At 40.1% G+C, this 19742-nt stretch overlaps 1 protein-coding gene across 3 annotated transcripts in view; it reads right to left on the bottom strand.

The window, feature by feature from the left end:
• Positions 1-7320: 7320 nt before the first annotated feature.
• Positions 7321-19742, bottom strand: part of LOC126278458 (DNA mismatch repair protein Mlh1-like) — a 48285-nt gene continuing 35863 nt past the window's right edge. For all 3 annotated transcript variants that reach the window (XM_049978588.1, XM_049978590.1, XM_049978589.1), the window contains one exon: positions 7321-8419. In XM_049978588.1, the coding sequence (XP_049834545.1) occupies positions 8261-8419 (159 nt within the window). In that variant the 3' untranslated portion in view covers positions 7321-8260. The remainder of the gene's footprint in view (positions 8420-19742) is intronic.

Below are 19742 nucleotides of genomic sequence, written 5' to 3'. Positions count from 1 at the left end.
ACCATTTTGCACACATTTGTACAGCCGTGAAGTGACCCTTATATACTGACAACTCGTCAAAGTTTTAATGGTGATAAATGCTGACTAAAAACATTTTGGTGACATTAGAACCCTTGCCATGTGTTACATGATGTCAGTTAAAACTGAATTTATGCCTCTGATGATATTATGTGCATAAATGCGGTAACTTTGAACCTCAGTAACAGATAACGATACCCAAAAAAGTTTCTAAGTGCCCACAGATCATTATCTTAATAACATTTGGTAAAAATTGTGAACAATCTGCTATAAACATAAGTTAAAGATGTGGACATCCCCACATTTGGTACTTTTCATAAAAATCATGGTTTTTCAGGATTTTCTCAGGAAGTGCCCAGGAACAAACAGTGCTTTTATAAACCGCCTAAGGTCCATCCTAAACCACACTTGATGCAAAAGAACCAACCAATTTGCCAGGGCTAGGGTATGTGTGTAATGTTTAAATTTTGATGTTGTGCTATAAGATAGCTGCAGTAATCCTGTTCTTCTGATAGGTATAAAATATTCACTAGGCCAAGGGGTATCTAGAAAAAATTGTCCCCTTATCTCTGTGGTCAATAAAACCATAGATATGAACTGCTGAAAAATCACATTTTCATGTGCATCTTTTTGGATTGTATTGGTATCAAGCACTGTTGTGCACAGAATGATAAATAACAATAGATTAACTAAAGTAATAGCACTGTTCTTGCTAATTTTCCTGCAGTAAACTTAGTAAATGATAGTCATAACATTATCATCGTGGAAAAAAAATTATGTAGTAGTGTGATTTTCCAGATACATCTGCAGTCCTGGCACACATTGAAATCTCTGCACCACAGCATGATGCTACAAGAGTCAAAACAAAATGGTATAGCTCATTGATGAAGTGACGTATTTTGCAGTATTTTATTTTCTGCATCTGAAGGAGAACAATACCAGAACAATATGTGGTGACTTATCAGAAATGTATGGTGTCAATGCAGCATCATATGACAGTGTTCGAGTAAGAGGCAGAAGGCGTAAAATGGAAATGAATATGATACAGATCCAAGAACATTGGTCTAGTTTTGATCAGTGGAAATGAATACATATCAGAGAATTGAGGAGCGAGAATGGAGGTCAGTTCTTAAGAACGAAAACTCCTTGGAACTGGTGCTGTTTGTGTCACATTTGTACTGTTTATTCATATTAGTGAGTGGAAGTGGGGGACAGTAGTTCTATTTTTTCAGTTTTGTATAGGAGTTAATTTTTATTGTTTCTGTTAATCTTACTTTCTGGAACATTACAAAAAAAAAAAAAGGCACTTCAGTTTCACAGAACCTTTTCAGTCTCCACACACTTCCAAGGTTCTATGGGGCACAGATAAAGAAATGGTGCCTTAGACTATTGCTTCCTGCCCATAAAACAGAAAGCACCAAAGAAATAAAAAAATATTTATTCTACGGAAAGAGACCTCAGGATTCCTACATGTATTTGCCAAGACATTTACTCCACAAAACTGAGAGTAAATTTTGTATGAACTGCAAATTTAACATTCATAATATTTGAAGTAAAAATAATTTTCATACAGACTATGCTTTCCTATTCAAGATTCAGAAGGGAGTTTATACTGTGATCCAAAAGCCTTTTACATTGCCAGCAGATATCGTGCAGGAAACTGGAAATTTTTCACACATTCTAAAGTAAAGCAAGGGAAAAGAAAGGATTAGCTTATTAATAGCTCATATAATTTACCACAAAACTTTGAGTCAAGCTCGCAAAATTCTAGTTAACCGGCTACAACTTAAGAACTATATACACTTCATCTATTTGCAGTTGCCTAAAATACTTAATTTGGAGCATTAGATACGAAAACAACTGCCGAGTAGTGTAAGAGGAAAAGCAGTGCCTCACTCCCTCAAGTAGTTTCTTTTCTCCTAAAATATAAATCTACAGATAAAATATTTGCCCCCCCCCCCCCTTTCTCCTACATAAGTTCACAGATAAAATAGTCACCCCCCAAAATCCCTATTAACACACTGGTCAACTTTAAGTGCTGTAAATGGCGTAGAACCGTACCAGGCAGCCATGTGGCACTCCAGCACTGATCTACATCTACGGGACTACTCTGCTGTTCACAATAGAGTGCCTCGCAGAGGGTTCAATGAACCACCCTCAAGCTGTCTCTCTACCATTCCACTCTCGGGCGCGTGGGAAAAACGAGCACTTAAATTATTCTGTGTGAGCCTTGATTTCTCTTATGATATTGTGATGATCATTCCTCACTATGTATGTGGATGCCAACAGAATGTTTTTGTAATCGGGGGAGAAAATTGGTGATTGAAATTTCATGAAAAGATCCCATTGCAACGAAAAATGCCTTTGTTTTAATGATAGCCACTCCAATTCATGTCTTATGGCACTTTTTACCCTACTTCGCGATAATACAAAGTGAGCTGACCTTTGTACCTTGATTTCATCCATCAGTCCCATCTGATGCAGATCCCACACCACACAGCAATACTCCAGAATAGGGCAGACAAGTGTGGTGTAAGCAACCTCTTTAGCAGACCTGTTGTACGTTCTAAGTGTTCTGCCAATAAATCGCAATCTTTGGTTGGCTCTACCCACAGCATTAGCTATGTAATCATTCCAATTTAGGATATTTGTAATTTTAATCCTTAAGTATTTAGTTCAGATTTGTGTGACTTATCGCATAATCGAAATTTAGCAGATTTCTTTTAGTAATCATGTGAATAACTTCACACTTTTCTTTATTCAGGATCAATTCTACATCTACGTGATTACTCTGCTTTCCACAATAAAGTGCCAGGAAGAGGGTTCAATGAACCACTCTTCGCACCATACAGTCATCTTATCTAAATCATTTTGAAATTCGTTTTGGTCATCTGATGACTTTACAAAACAGTAAATCACAGCACCATCTGCAAACAAGCTAAGATGACTACTGAGATTGTCTCCTATGTTGTTAATATAGATCAGAAATAATGGAGGGCCTGTAACACTTCCTTGGGGAACGCCAGATATTATTTCTGTTTTACTCAATGACTTTCCATCTATTACTACAAACTGTGACCTTTCTGACAGGAAATCATGAATCCAGTCGCACAACTGAGGCGGTATTCCATAGGCACGCAGTCTGGTTAGAAGACGCTTGTGAGGAACAGTGTCGAAAGCCTTCTGGAAATATAAAAATATGGAATCAATTTGACATCCCCCACAATATCACTCATTATTTCATGAGTATAGAGGGCTAGTTGTGTTTCGCAAGAATGATATTTTCTGAATAAGTGCTGACTATGTGTCAATAAATCGTTCTCTTCGAGATGCTTCATAATGTTCGAATACAATATATGTTCCAAAACCCTTCTGCAAATCGACGTTAGTGATATGGGCCTGTACTTCAACGGATTACTCCTATTTCCTTTTTTGGGTATTGGTGTGACTTGAGCAATTTTCCAGTCATTAGGTACAAATCTTTCTGTGAGCAAGCAGCTGTATATAACTGCTAACTATGGAGCTATTGTATCACCATACTCTGAGAGGAACCTGACCTGTATACAATCTGGACTGGAAGCCTTGTTTTTATTAAGTGATTTTATTAAGCTGCTTTGTGACACTGAGGATATCTATTTTAATGCTTCTCACCTTGGCAGTTGTTCTTGATTGGAATTCAGGAATATTTACTTAGTCTTTTTTGGGGAAGGAGTTTCGGAAAATCGTGTTTAATAACTCTGCTTTAGTGGCCCTGTCATTAGTGCAGTCAAGAGGTGTGTGGGGGCAAGTTGTTTGTATGAAATCGGCACAATCACATGGGCTGGCATGGCAGAATGGAGCTACTGTATTTTGACATGTTCACAGCAAGACTGTGCTTGTGGTTGTTCAGCTTGTTGGTGTATTAACATGATTTGTCAAACATGCCCACAGGGAATGGTTTATCACTTGGGTCCACATAACAGTGTGAAAGAACAGTAGTCATACAAAGATCCTATCTGACAAGAACTCTACACTAGGGGCCAAGCCTTCAGTGACAACTGGGTTCAAACCCAACAAGTAATTGATGCTGTCACTAAAAGCAGGTCCATCTCTACCAGTTAAAAAAAAAATTTAAAAAACCTATTTCTCACAGCCGCACAAAGTTGCAAATCTTCAATGGGTCAAGCATGTTGATTCAAAATTCTATTAAAAGTCTACTAATGAAAGAATTTATTATTAATCAAGACATAACAGCATGCTATCAGCTCTCTACGTGCCCAGTAGATAAACATACACTGACCTCACTGACTGTTTCATGAACTGTTATTCTACCGGGTTCTTCACAATATCCTTATTACTGTTGATCACAAAGTAACATTACAAAAACTCACATATTATAGTGTTAATAACACTGCTTTTGTGAGATGTAAAGTCTTCTTTGCATAACAATGAGAATTACTGCAACAGGTTTTACTACTGCAACAAAACTGTTCACGGAATGGAAGATCATGAAATATTGTGTTACATTGGAGTACTACTTGAAACTTCTGTTTCATTCTTGCTGAAAAATACACAAAATCTCGTGTCAACTAGATCTAGACAAAAATTGTAATTAAATTCATTTGCAGTTGTCTTAGAGGACAATTATTTGAGTGCAATGCAACTACAGTTAATAAAGAGTTGCAGACAGGCACAACAAAAATACTTTGCACATATGAGCTTTTGGCCAAAAGGCTTTCCTCTGAAATGGAAAAAACAAAAACATTCCTGCGAGCACAATAACACACACGACAAGTCTCTGGCTACTGAGACCAGACTGCAAGCAAGTGCGCCTGATGGGAGGCAAACGGTGGGTGGCGGGCTGAGGAGGAGGCTGGGGTAAGGAGAGGGAGGACAGCAGAGTAGGGTTTGGGGAGGGTGTGGTGCTGCTTGTGGAAGCATGCACTGATGTGATGGGGACAGGGTCGGGCTGCTAGGTGCAGTCGGGAGGATTGGGTGTGTGGGGGGCAGAAAAAGAGAATTAAAAAACTAGTGGGTGCATTGGTGGAATAGAAGGCTGTGTAGTGCTGGAATGGGAGCAGGGAAGGAGAGGAACCACGGAATGCTGAAGCCAGAGGGTTTACAGGAAGGATACATTGTAGGGAAATTTCCCACCCATGTAACTCAGAAAAGCTGGTGTTGGTAAGAGGCATCAGATTGCACAGGCTATCAAGCAGTCACTGATATAAAGCACATTGTGTTAAGCTTCTTGTTTAGCAGCTAGGTGATCCAACTGGCTCTTTGCCACAATTTGTTGGGGCCATTTGAGGTAACAGATAACTTGTTGGTTGTAGCTTAATTTCAGATCACACAACCGCTTTCATAGATAGTAATCCTGATCTTGATGGGATAGGATATGCATGTGACCCCCCCCCCCCCTGCCCCTCCCCTCCCCAATAGGAGAAGCTGATGGTGGGAGGATGTATGGGATAGGTCTTGCACCCAAGTTAATTGCAGGGATATGAGCCACCAGGCAACCAGTCGTGCCCTGAAATGAGAAATCGTTTTCATTATCCTTCCCACTCCTTCCACAGTGGTACTCTGTTGCCCCCAAATCTAAGCTATATCTTTGTTCATCCCCACCCCCAACCTTTGCCTCATGGCTCCTATCCTGCAACAGACCTACATGCAAGATCTTTCTCATACATCCTCCCATCACAACCTACTCCTTTATAGTCACAAGCATCAACCTATACCATCAGACACTGGGCTACCTGATAAAGCAGTCATGTGATCCATAAACCAAACTGCAAAAACTGTGCTGCTTCCTATGAGGACAAACAATCAGCAATCTGCCTGTTCACATAAGTGAGAACCGAAAAACTGTGGCCAAGAGACACATGAACCACCTTGCACCTTGTTGCTGAACATGCTGCCCTACACGCCTTTCACTTCATTGACTGCCAGTACCATCTGGATCCTAGCAAACAAAATCAGCTTTTACAAGATATGCAGCTGGGAACTCTCTCAGCAATATATCCTATGCTCCCGTAACTCCCCTGGCCTCAAGCTTTGCTAGGCCCTGACCTTCAACCACATGTCGTCCCCCCCCCTCCCCTCACTACTTTTCTCATTTCTGTTCCCCTCTCCTCCCCTGCCCTCCCAACTGCACCTAGCAGCCCTATCCTGCTTCCACCATGTTGCTGCAGGCTGCCTCAAACAGCACTACAACCCCCCCGTCCTCCTCCTCCTCGTCACCATCTACACAGACTGACTGCTTCTCCGGTCAGGTGCAGTTGCCTCAGCAGCCAGAGACAGTGGTGGTGTACTTGGGCAAATGTGTAATCCATTTTAGAAGAAAGTCTTTTGCCCAAAAGTCAAATGTATAGCAGTCTCTTTGTTGTGCCCACCTCTGACTCAATGTCTTCTCTATATGGCAAGAGGCAACCTATCCTTTCATAATTTTATCATCATTCCATTCTGGCTTTTCCATTGTCTGAACATGACAAAGTACTTATTCACATTGACTTCTTGCCATTTGTGACCAATAATGAAGTTTGCACTTATTTCTCCACTTTAATGTTGCAATACACATGATTGATCATCACAGTAGCTTTGTATTCCAGTCCAAATCTTGGAAAGAAATCCACCTGACTGGTACAAAAGTAACAGGTCTCATTATCTGAGACACAAAATCGAGAACCAATATGACCGAAAATGTATCCTATGAGCCAATATTCACACAAATTTGGTTTCTGGGACATGGAGTTGCAAGTATGTCAGTGACCTCAAAACAGTGCACAAAATAAATCAAAACAATGAAATTCTTTTGGGTGTGCAACCACATCATGATATGATAAACCTAGTGATATGTTGGCTATTGCTGCTGGCAGCCTTCGTCAGAGTGAGTGCATGGTACCCAAAATGGCAACAGTTTAATCATGTAAACAATGAGAATTTTATTGCAATGGCCTCTGGCCACAAAAGCCTATATTTGAAGTTGAACCTCCTAACAACTTGCTGAATTTCACTTCACAAGCAGTCATACATGTTGAATTACCACAGCTGGTAAATAGTAACTGGCAGACTGTATTGATTTTTGAAAAGCAAGGAAGGCATATATGTCCACAGAATGCAATATTCATTGACCATTATTTACAAGCATAAACGTACAAAGTAGGCGTTAAGATTCTTGTGACACAATCGACATTAACATGAAATGCATACTCGTAGTTAATGCAGCACGTTAGTGGCTTGTTTCACATTGTTGAATGTTTTCCTGTTGAAGCTGAAGGAAGAGAAGTAGGTCTTTTTTAAATTTTTATGATTACAAATGTAGGTGACTCGAAGGCTAAAACAGCCAAGTCTTATTTGAGCAATGCAACATTTATTCAAGTATACACTTTATTTACACATTATTGCCACAGAGCAAGAAGATAAGATTTTGTAATAATGAACCACTCAAAACAATAAAAAGATAAAATCTGATTCAGGTACTTAACAGGCCATTACATGCAGGGCAAACACACTGCATGGACATTATGAAATTAATGATAAAAAAGGAATAGTGTTTTTAAACAATGTGTTTAACAAATAAACAGATTCTGGAGTTGACCTTATCTGGTAAGTCATGATAGTGGTTTATCACATTTTTAATGCTGCTCTTAATTCCATTACTGAGCCTTTTACAAAATGAAATTGGTAAAGACAAAAAGTACACACAAACACTAATTTCTTCAAATTAATGAAAGAAAAAGTGAATCACAATGAAAATGGAATTGTATCAATTTAACAGAAAATGCCTTGCCCAGTATGTTCCTCAGAATCTATTTCCAATTCAGTATTGTGAGCTGTAAACATGACAGGTTGATGCTCACTATGTGTCAATGATATTTTACAAGATGGAAATGATGTATAGTAACAAGAGCATATTTTTAGACAATAATGATAAGACAGAAAAGACAAAAATAATGACTGCGAAGTATAAATAATAGAAAATATGAAGTAACTGGGAAGCAAATAACAGCAAAAACTTATACAACTATTAGTACAACATGTATGCGCTTACGAGTACTCAGTGTTACAGAAAGTCTAAGGAACAAAAGAAAACACAAGAAGTATACAGTTTAAACGGACAGGCACTGAACTGCAAGTTAAAATGATCGGTATGAACAAATGGTTTTGTTTTTTCTTTCTTTTTTCAGAAGCATTGTCTTTAAAAATTGTCTGTTTGGAATATTTCAATCTTTAAAAGAGGAATTTTTTATACTACCAATTATAAAATTCAGCATCGTTCAAATATGCTATAAAGACCTGTCAAACACGTTAGGTTATTTATAACATTTTTTGAACATAGCTCTTCTGGTGGATAAAAATCTTCTCGCATATTTCGATAAAGAACATGCTGTATTGTCCACTTTAGTTGAGCACTTTTGGAATCATCCTGCAAAACAAGATAATGTATCTATTAAATTTGGAATACAATTAACAACACATATATACACACATTAATAATGTTACTTGCTGTCAAAAAAAATTCAAAACATTCATACAAAACGGATTTTTGTGGTATCAGTGCATGGAACAGTACATACTCTGTAATATTTTTTTGCAAAACACAGTTTGCTCTTTGTTCAGGATAAGTTGTAGTCATCACCATCACCCTGTACAATTTCCCACAAGCAATTTCTGCTTGGAAAACATGCTTCTCCATCTGCTCTGGCTTTCCCACCCTTCTCTGTCACTGCTCTGCCCCTGTCTTCTCCTGTTTAATGCTGTCTTCCACTCCTTTGAGCCACTTGTCCCTTGGTCTCCTGCCCCTCATCTTCATTTTGTGCATATTTCTATGCATCATTATCTAATCCTTTTTCTTCACATGACAATATCATATTTTTTTCCCCTTTATCTTCTCTTGTAGGAGTTCCTCTTGTCCTATCTCTACAACACTTTCATTTCTCATTTTTTCAATTTTTGTTACACCTATTCGGCTTCTCAAAAACATTTCTCTGGTTCACACCTTATTCTTTCCCCATTCCTTTCTGCAGCACACAACAGAAACAGCACACAGATTGTGTAAATGACAGGTATACCTCTGTGATATGTTGTAAACAATTGTATTGTAGAGAAGTATAGAGAAGTAGAGATGAACAAGCTGGTAGAGTAAAATTGTGGTCTGTTATATGCCATGAAACAACTTAACATTTAATCCTCACCTGCGCAGTGGATCACCACAAGTTCTGCCTTACATGCTACTAAACTCCACTACAAATAGCAAGGCAAACAGAGAATTTCCAGTAATCACACAAACAGCAAGTCTCTGTTATGTTCTAGTAGCTCTAGTCATGTATTGTTCATTTTGAGTTCACCTCTGCAGTTACAGACTGTGTGTAAAAAGACTGCAGCATCAAAATGAATTGGTCCAAATTCAATGAATTAGCAAACACACATTTGTGCTTCAGTCTTGCACAAGCAACCAGGTGGGATTATGCCAGGTGGTTTGCTCGGTGACTTTTAGCCAGCCATGTTTTCTTTTATACAGTTGGTCATATACTTTGAGAAATAAGTTCTCTGCAAGTAAACAAACATCTGAGGTGTTGGTTCAAAACACTGCTTTTGACATTTAAGATGAAAATAGCTTTAATGAAATTATTTTAGGTTAATCAAGATCGTTCGGTGCATCGTCTTGTTCAAAATGCGGAGATGTCTTTTTTTAATTTTTTTTATTTTTAATTCCCCCCCCCCCCCCCCCCCCAGCGAGTTGAAGAAAACAGTAGTGCTAGTACCAGACAAGTCACCAGTGAGCTTAGTATCTCTCACACAACAGTGTGGAAAGTTTGAAATGAAAATCGATGCAACAAAATTTCAGAACTCTACTCATGATTACCCAGTACATTTTTTGTTTAGCCACTGTTTTGCCTCATTAACATTGCAGACTGGTGCAGTGACATTTAATAATATGGCAGTTTTAATTCCAAAAACAATATCTTCTGGGCTGTTGAAAACACTTAAGCTTCATATGAATGCGGATGACGAGAAAAATTTAAAGTCAAATATGGCAGACATTGCCAGGTAGGACTTGATAGGGCCATTACCAGAACTGCTCGATGAAGCTCATTTCAAGTTTTTCAAAACATTTTGCTACAGCAAGACAGTGTTCCATCAGATGGTGTCATCTTATAATAAATTACCTAAATGAAGCCCAGAAGAAATATTGAATAGGGAATTTGCTCCATTTCCCTGGTCTGCAAAATCACTGGACCTAAATCCGCTTGACTTCTTTTCTTCTGCGCTTCCATGAAGATAAACAAGATCTACTTACTTCTGCTGAATTACTCAATGTTAAAAAGGTGTTTTGCCTGCACGCTTGAGGTGATGACACTACGATGCAATGCATATATTCAAACAGATGGACCTAACTTTGAACAGCTTTATAAAACTGTACTTCTTATTCTTAACACTGACATATTTGTCATTGTTTTTCTTTTTTGTACTCTACAAGAAAAAACTATGTTTTGGTGTTTGTGTGCATAGTGTGTGTTTTTATTTTCTTAATTAGATGTACAGTTTATGAGATGAACAGATGTCAGACTTTTCAAAATTCCAGTTTTGTGAACTTTAGCAAATTTAATCCTTCCCCTGAGTGTAATGAAAAAAAAAAACCACCTTCATAAATGATACGCAAAAATTAATTACATTTAAAATTTGATCTACACTTAATCCTCACAAGTACAATGGTTTCATAATAAGAAGGCCAAAGAAATAAAAGGATTTACCTGTTAATTTTACAAAATTAAAATTCACAAATTCTGGGTAAACTTTAAACAAATGTGTAATTATAATTTGTAAGTGCAAGAACAAAGTGTCTTTATTATTCAAGAGCAATTTAAGTGAGAAAAAGAAATGAGCTTCGAACTGTTAAATCTGACTGATCTGGCAGGATAAGAGGGCATAAGGAATTCAACATCTCATGGCATGCATGCACTGCAGCTTAGGTGGTTTTTGCAGGCCAAGTTGACTTCCACTTTGATAGACGAGTAGGTCTTCTATCAAACTGTCTCTATTTCCCCTAACCATGTGTGGTACATTATAAACAGTTATCATTTACACCCTGTAAAATACATGTTATATTGCCTTCTTACTTTTCAAGGGGGACTTTTTCTTCCATATCATTCATCTTACAACACTCAAAGCTGTCAGTTTGCCTCACACATTCTCTTAGATCTGTCATTTCTTTCATTTTCCTGTATTATGCTCTGGAAACTTGGAGCTTTCCACCATTTTCTGCTGCTGTTTACGAAAGATCTATCCTTTTCCCTTTGTTGTGACCACCAGCTCCCACTTCTTTGCATTAAATTTTAAGCCAAGCTCTTTCACAACTTCTTCTCAAACACATAATAGCTTCTGTGTTTCCTCTTTGTTGCTCCAATACACCCTGAAATCATTAGCAAATTGTCATCATCCTGTCTCCTGTCGCTCTTACCATTTGTGTCATTATATTGTCTTTCACCACTGCAAAAAGTAACAAAGATAGTGCACTTTCTTGTTTCACACCATTTCTCTGAGTCACAGTACTCATAAAGTTGTTATTTCGTCCAACTGTAACACAATTTACACTTCCCTGGTACAATTCTTTTATCCTTGGCACAGACTGCTTCTCCAATTCTTTCTTTTTTAGTCTCTCTTGAGCTCTATGGCTCTATGGCTCTTTCATACGCATGTAGCTGTCTCACTACATATTTGAAATCTACTGTGGACATTCCTGGCCGGAAGCCATACAGTTCTCTCAGCTGCTTTTCCACCAATCACCGCATTTGTCTCTCCAGAAACTTCTTATACATTTTTGCACAGTGCACAGTTGGACACAAGGGTAAAGCTGCTATATATTTACCATTTCCCCTCTTGAAGGACAACTACAATTCCTTTCTTCCAGCCTTCTGGAGTTCTCTTTTCCTTTCATGCAGCTGTCTTAACTCTACACAGCCACTTCTTTTGCTGTTCTGATCATTTCCACACACATTTCATCTAACCCTAGTGCCTTTCTTTTTCTTCAGTGCCTCATGCACTTCTACAGGCATTAGATCTTTTTTTTTTTTCATTTTCACTTCACCTCCTTCCCCCTATATAACTATCTTCCGCCACTGCTCTGTCTGTCTCCTGCAAATCCTAAAATATGTTCTCCACAGCTCTTTAAAGTCCTTGTCCCCCTTATACTTCATTCCCATATTTAACAATCATTTTTACCTTCTCTACCACTCCTCTTCCCCTATTTCTATGATTCTTTTCCATCATCGTGGTCCAGTTTTATATCCAGAAAAAGTATAGTTTTTTTTCCCATAACAGAGAAAAATGGCATATACTAAGCATTCTACCTTAATGGCAACACAATTACTGTGTTGTAAACAATATTCTTTTGTTATGAATATAATAGAGGGAAACATTCCATGTGGGAAAAATATATCTAAAAACAAAGATGATGTAACTTACCAAACGAAAGTGTTGGTATGTTGATAGACACACAAACAAACACAAACACACACACAAAATTCAAGCTTTCGCAACCAACGGTTGCTTCATCAGGAAAGAGGGAAGGAGAGGGAAAGCCAAAGGATGTGAGTTTTAAGGGAGAGAGTAAGGAATCATTCCAATCCCGGGAGCGGAAAGACATGGAATGACTCCTTACCCTCTCCCTTAAAACCCACATCCTTTCGTCTTTCCCTCTCCTTCCCTCTTTCCTGATGAAGCAACCGTTGGTTGCAAAAGCTTGAATTTGTGTGTGTGTGTGTGTGTGTGTGTGTGTGTGTGTGTGTGTGTGTGTGTGTGTGTGTATGTGTGTGTGTGTGTGTGTGTCTATCAACATACCAATGCTTTCGTTTGGTAAGTTATATCATCTTTGTTTTTAGATATATTCTTTTGTTATATTTTTCCAGGTGCATATCACACAAATGCTATCACAAACGGCTTTGATTTTCAAGAAAATTATTATCAGTTTATCTGTTAGAAGGGAGGGAAAGCAGGGAATACTAAAATGCTACAAAACTAAATTACAAACATACACCAACTTTTTAAAAAGCTGTCATTAATATTATACAGTAAAAACTTATGAGAAATACATACCACAGTATGGGTTTATGTTAAAATACTCCCACCTACACAGAAAGTAAGGTCAATATTATATGAAGGTGGATTCATAAGTCCGATAAATTCCAGCAACATATCAGGAAATTTTGTTATATGGCACAGCTACAGGTTCGCATATCAACAATGTTAGGAAAAGGATAGAGTGCTTCTCACCATAAAGATAACACATTGAGCTGCAGACAGGCACAATGAAAAGACTGCTTTTAGCTTCAGCTAAACACACACACACACACACACACACACACACACAAGCAAGCACACCTTGCACACACATGATCACCATCTCTGGCAGCTTGGACTTAGGTCACTGCCACATTCAGAGTGAATCTGGAGTGGGGCAGGGAAGGGGGAGGGATAGCAAGGTATGGATGGGACGGGTGAGACAAGAGCGCTCTCTAGCTAAGCTTGTAAGGATCTGCCAGGCACAGTGTCAGGAGGCTGTGGGGCAGGAAAGGGGGGGGGGGGGGGGTTCTGGGAAGTGGCAACGGGGGCGGGGTGGGAGGGGTACAGGAGCAGCACAAAAGGAGACGAGCAGTGAAGGGGAAAGACACGTGGGTGCATTGGCAAAGGGTGGCACACAGTGAGGGTGAGGGGACATGAATAGCAATGAGGTGATAGGAGAGAAGAGGCGGAAAATGGTGCGTGGAAGGTGCAGGGACCATAGGATACAGTAGGTTGAGGTGGGGACAGTTTTGGGAGTGGAGAATGTGTTGTGGGATAACTCCCATCTTCGCAGCTCAGAAAAGCTGATGGAAAAGAGGAGGATCCAGATAGCCAGATTTGTAAAGAAGCCATTGAAATCAAGTATGTTATGTTCAGTTTTAAGTTGTGCCACAGAGTGGTCTGTTATGCTCTTGGCCACAGTTTGGCTTTGCCAGACAGAGTTGTTCTCTCTCTGCCACCCTCCCCCTCCCCGAACTTGCTATTCCTCCCCCTTCCCTGCCCCACTCCAGATTCCCTTTGAATGTGAAAGTGACCCAAGTCCAAGTTGCCAGAGATGGTGGCCATGAGTGTGTGACTTGCTTGCTTGCTTGCTTGTGTGTGTGTGTGTGTGTGTGTGTGTGTGTGTGTGTTTTCTTGTCTGTAGGAGGCTTTGGCCAAAAGCTAAATATGTAACGGTGTTTTCGTCGTGCCTGTCTGCAATTCAGTGTGTTATATTTATGGTAGGTAGCAAGCTATCCTTTTCTTATTATTCCTGTAACTATTTTGTAGAAGCTTTTACATATATGAAATATGCAGCTGTTTGTCACCAGATATCATAACAGAATGATACAAAAATACTATGATGCAGTTAAAATCACCTTTGTCTATTCAAAAGAATGAAATCTGTAGTCCACAAACAAACAGAGTTGAGAGATCTTCATGGAGTCTCTGCATTAAAACTGAAGACTGAATGTTACAGATATATGGATTTAAATGAATTCAAATGAGCACTGCAGGTTATAGATTTTCCAGAAGTCAGATTGAGGTTTCTTTCAGAAGAAATAAATGAGTAAATTCATGGTATTGTGATATGTTACAGTCTTGTTCAAGTTTTTAAAATTGGTGAAAAGGCATCTCATAAGAATCGTTACATGATGTTCTGGATACCGTTCTTCATCTAAGGAAGCTAGGTGCATGGTGTCAATGTTTGCTGACTTAACACCAAAAGTGCACGAATAAGGCCATTTTAAAATCATGTTTAGAAATCTTGATGCACAAGGTGGAGGATTCGTCATGATGCAAGTGAAATGTAGATCCACGTTTATATTACTAAGACAAAACTGCAGAGATGATTAAGGGCTGAATAGGTTAAAGGTGCACTGAAAAAAGCAGAAGCAGCAACAGCTATGTTGGTGGTGGAAAGAGAGATAATGATTATCTTTTGAGATTTCAAGGGATGATTTTAATTAGCAACTTTGAAAATTATACAAAATACCTTACTATTATTATGCAATGACATTGGACTGTTCACATAATGCAGTGAAATACAAGTGGTCAAGACTCCTGTGCAAAAGACTCCTCTTGTCCAAGAAGACGTGTGTGCTTGCATGGAGGTTTTGTGATGAGAAGACTGCATTGCTGAGTTTATTTCTAAACTGCTGACTGTGCACATTTCTTTGATAATGTGCAATGGTGTACCCTTGGAGAACAAGAAGCAAAGAATAGAAAGGTTAAGGTGTGATCCTCATCCAACTACCGAGAAGACACAAGTCTGCCAATGTGAGACATACAATCACAGCTGAATATTTTGAGCCATGAAGTCAATTTCCAATGATGCAAGTTTCAGTTGCTCTCTGAATGCCACAGCTGTGCATTCCCTCAAAAATGACAAAAAGGCTGTGGAGCAGCAGCCTCTGAAACATGAATAAGTAAGCATAAAGAGACAGGGCAATAAAATGATGATGCAGTGTTATAATGGAAAATGAGTGTGGCTTCTCACTATCACAGTTTGAGACTAGTTGGCCATAGTTGCAGTTACCATATTCATAAATGAAGTGAAGTGTTGATGCAGTGTGCCCTTTAAGGACATCCTGTCACTGTGAGGGACTTCAGTTACCATATCCACTAACACATCCACTGTTCTCATATTTCATTAGGCTACTTTCCACTAATTAATCACTAACCTAATGTCTAACGCAAAAGGGCATGGAAACAAATGTAGGCATAACTCCTAATGTTTTCATGTGTGCTGTCGTCTATGGTAAAATATGTATTTAGATGAGGAAATCTATAAATACTGTTCAGTGCCAGGCAATAACATCAAACCTTTCAATCAATCAAATTATATAAGTAACTTAAAATAGAAACTTCCACATGGGAAAAATATATTAAAAACAAAGATTCCAAGACTTACCAAGCGGGAAAGTGGCGGTAGATAGGCACAATAAATAAAACACACAAACAGAATTTCGAGCTTTCGCAACCGGCAGCTGCTTCGTCAGGAAAGAGGGAAGGAAAAGGAAAGATGAAAGGATGTGGGTTTTAAGGGAGAGGGTAAGGAGTCATTCCAATCCCGGGAGGAGAAAGACTTACCTTAGGGGGGAAAAAGGATAGGTATATACTAGCGCGCGCACAAGATACATATACAGACACAAGCAGACATATTTAAAGGCAAAGAGTTTGGGCAGAGATGTCAGTCGAGGCGGAAGTGCAGAGGTAAAGATGATGTTGAATGACAGGTGAGGTACGAGTGGCGGCAACTTGAAATTAGCGAAGATTGAGGCCTGGTGGATAACGAGAAGAGGTGATATATTGAAGGGCAAATTCCCATCTCCGGAGTTCGGATAGGTTGGTGTTGGTGGGAAGTATCCAGATAACCCGGATGGTGTAACACTGTGCCAAGATGTGCTGGCCGTGCACCAAGGCATGTTTAGCCACAGGGTGATCCTCATTACCAACAAACACTGTCTGCCTGTGTCCATTCATGCGAATGGACAGTTTGTTGCTGGTCATTCCCACATAGAAAGCGTCACAGTGTAGGCAGGTCAGTTGGTAAATCACGTGGTTGCTTTCATACGTGGCTCTTCCTTTCATCGTGTACACCTTCCGGGTTACAGTACTGGAGTAGGTGGTGATGGGAGAGTGCATAGGACAGGTTTTACACCGGGAGCGGTTACAAGGGTAGGAGCCAGAGGGTAGGGAAGGTGGTTTGGGGATTTCATAGGGATGAACCAAGCGGTTACGAAAGTTAGGTGGACAGCGGAAAGACACTCTTGGTGGAGTGGGGAGGATTTCATGAAGGATGGATCTCATTTCGGGGTAGGATTTTAGGAAGTCGCATCCCTGCTGGAGAGCCACATTCAGAGTCCGATCCAGTTCCGGGAAGTATCCTGTCACAAGTGGGGCACTTTTAGGGTTCTACTGTGAGAGGTTCTGGGTTTGAGGGGATGAGGAAGTAGCTCTGGTTATTTGCTTCTGTACTAGGTCGGGAGGGTAGTTGTGGGATGCGAAAGCTGTTTTCAGGTTGTTGGTGTAATGGTTCAGGGATTCAGGACTGGAGCAGATTCATTTGCCACGAAGGCCTAGGCTGTAGGGAAGGGACCGTTTGATATGGAATGGGTGGCAGCTGTCATACTGGAGGTACTGTTGCTTGTTGGTGGGTTTGATGTGGACGGATGTGTGAAGCTGGCCATTGGACAGATGGAGATCAACGTCAAGGAAAGTGGCATGGGATTTGGAGTAGGACCAGGTGAATCTGATGGAACCAAAGGAGTTGAGGTTGGAGAGGAAATTCAGGAGTTGTTCTTCACTGTGAGTCCAGATCATGAAGATGTCATCAATAAATCTGTATCAAACTTTGGGTTGGCAGGCTTGGGTAACCAAGAAGGCTTCCTCTAAGCGACCCATAAATAGGTTGGTGTACGAGGGGGCCATCCTGGTACCCATGGCTGTTCCCTTTAATTGTTGGTATGTCTGGCCTTCAAAAGTGAAGAAGTTGTGGGTCAGGATGAAGCTGGCTAAGGTGACGAGGAAAGAGGTTTTAGGTAGGGTGGCAGGTGATCGGCGTGAAAGGAAGTGCTCCATTGCAGCGAGGCCCTGGACGTGCGGGATATTTGTGTATAGGGAAGTGGCATCAATGGTTACAAGGATGGTTTCCGGGGGTAACAGACTGGGTAAGGATTCCAGGCTTTCGAGAAAGTGGTTGGTGTCTTTGATGAAGGATGGGAAACTGCATGTAATGGGTTGAAGGTGTTGATCTACGTAGGCAGAGATACGTTCTGTGGGGGGTTGGTAAACAGCTACAATGGGGCGGCCGGGATGTTTGGGTTTGTGAATTTTAGGAAGTAGGTAGAAGGTAGGAGTGTGAGTGTTGGTGGGTCAGGAGTTTGATGCAGCCAGGTGAAAGGTTTTGTAGGTGGCCTAAGGTTCTGAGGATTCCTTGACGCTCCGCCTGGAAATCAGGAATGGGATTACCTTGGCAAACTTTGTATATAGAGTTGTCTGAAAGCTGACTCAGTCCCTCAGCCACATACTCTCGATGATCAAGTACTATGGTCGTGGAACCCTTGTCAGCCGGAAGAATGATGATGGATCGGTCAGCTTTCAGATCATGGATAGCCTGGGCTTCGGCTGTGGTGATGTTGGGAGTAGGATTAAGGTTTATCAAGAAAGATTGAGAGGCAAGGCTGGAAGTGAGAAATTCCTGGAAGGTTTGGAGAGGGTGATTTTGAGGAAGAGGAGGTGGGTCCTACTGTGATGGAGGATGGAACTGTTCCAGGCAGGGTTCAATTTGGATAGTGTCTTGAGGAGTTGGATCATTAGGAGTGGGATCAGGATTATTTTTCTTCATGGCAAAGTGATATTTCCAGCAGAGACTACGAGTGTAGGACAGTAAATCTTTGACAAGGGCAGTTTGGTTGAACCTGGGAGTGGGGCTGAAGGTGAGGCCTTTGGATAGGACAGAGGTTTTGGATTGGGAGAGAGGTTTGGAGGAAAGGTTAACTACTGAATTGGGGTGTTGTGGTTCCAGATTGTGTTGACTAGAATTTTGAGGTGTTGGGGGGAGTGGAGCTGGAAGTGGGAGATTGAGTAGATGGGAGAGACTGGGTCTGTGTGCAATGACAGGAGGTTGAGGTTTGTTGGAAAGGTTGTGGAGGGTGAGTGAGTTGCCTTTCCGGAGGTGGGAAACCAGGAGATTGGATAGTTTTTTGAGGTGGAGGGTGGCATGCTGTTCTAGTTTGCGGTTGGCCTGTAGGAGGATGCTATGGACAGCCGGTGTGGATGTGGGAGAGGAAAGATTGAGGACTTTGATTTGGGATAGGATTGTACAGTTTGGAACTAGTATAAGGACTGATAGAAAGAAGGATTGCAGCCAGAGGTGGGAACTTTAAGTGTGAGGCCTTTGGGGGTAATGCCAAATGTAAGACAAGCCTGAGTAAATAAAATATGGGAGCGTAATCTGGCTAGGGTGAAGGCATGTTTGCAGAGGGAATGTAAATAAAATTTAATGGGGTCGTTGTAGGGTAATATGAGGTTAAAGTGAAAATAAATAGAAATATATATAGGGAGAGATATAGGTGTGAAAAAAGTCGAAAAATTGTTGGTTTCAGATGAGCTATGTTGATCCTGTGCTGAACTTAGGTTGGTGAACAACAATGGGTGCAAAGGTTAGGTAGTTGTGTTGTCTCCAAAACACGTTAAAGGGTGGGGAAATTCAGGAAAATTTCGAAAAAAATTTTACGAAAAGAGTCTCGAAAAAAAAAATTTTACGAAAAGAGTCTCGAAAAAATTTTTCGAGAAAAAAATGCATGTAAATGTACTCAAAGGGCTGGTTATGTACTGGCAAGTTATGAAAAGGGGGCTAACAATTGTTTGATGAAGAAATAATAACGTTTAAACCTGTGGGAAGCTGCTAAAAAATGATCGGTTATGTGGGAAAAACGGGAATGGAAATAAAACGAAAGTTGTTGGAAATAGCTGAGATGGTTGTTTAATGGGCGAAAGGAACTGAAGCTGTGAAATAGTATTCACGAGTTTACACAAAATGTTTGTAAACTTGGAACAGTGGATTTTATAGCAGCGGTTATGTTGAAAGCGTTAAAAATTTTTAGGTTATGTATGGATGGGTATATATATATGTGTGTGTGTGTGTGTGTGTGTGTGTGTGTGTGTGTGCGCATATGAGTATATACCTATCCTTTTTCCCC

Source organism: Schistocerca gregaria, chromosome 6, assembly GCF_023897955.1.
Source record: "Schistocerca gregaria isolate iqSchGreg1 chromosome 6, iqSchGreg1.2, whole genome shotgun sequence".
NCBI lineage: Eukaryota > Metazoa > Arthropoda > Insecta > Orthoptera > Acrididae > Schistocerca > Schistocerca gregaria.
This window is presented reverse-complemented; position numbering and strand designations above follow the sequence as displayed.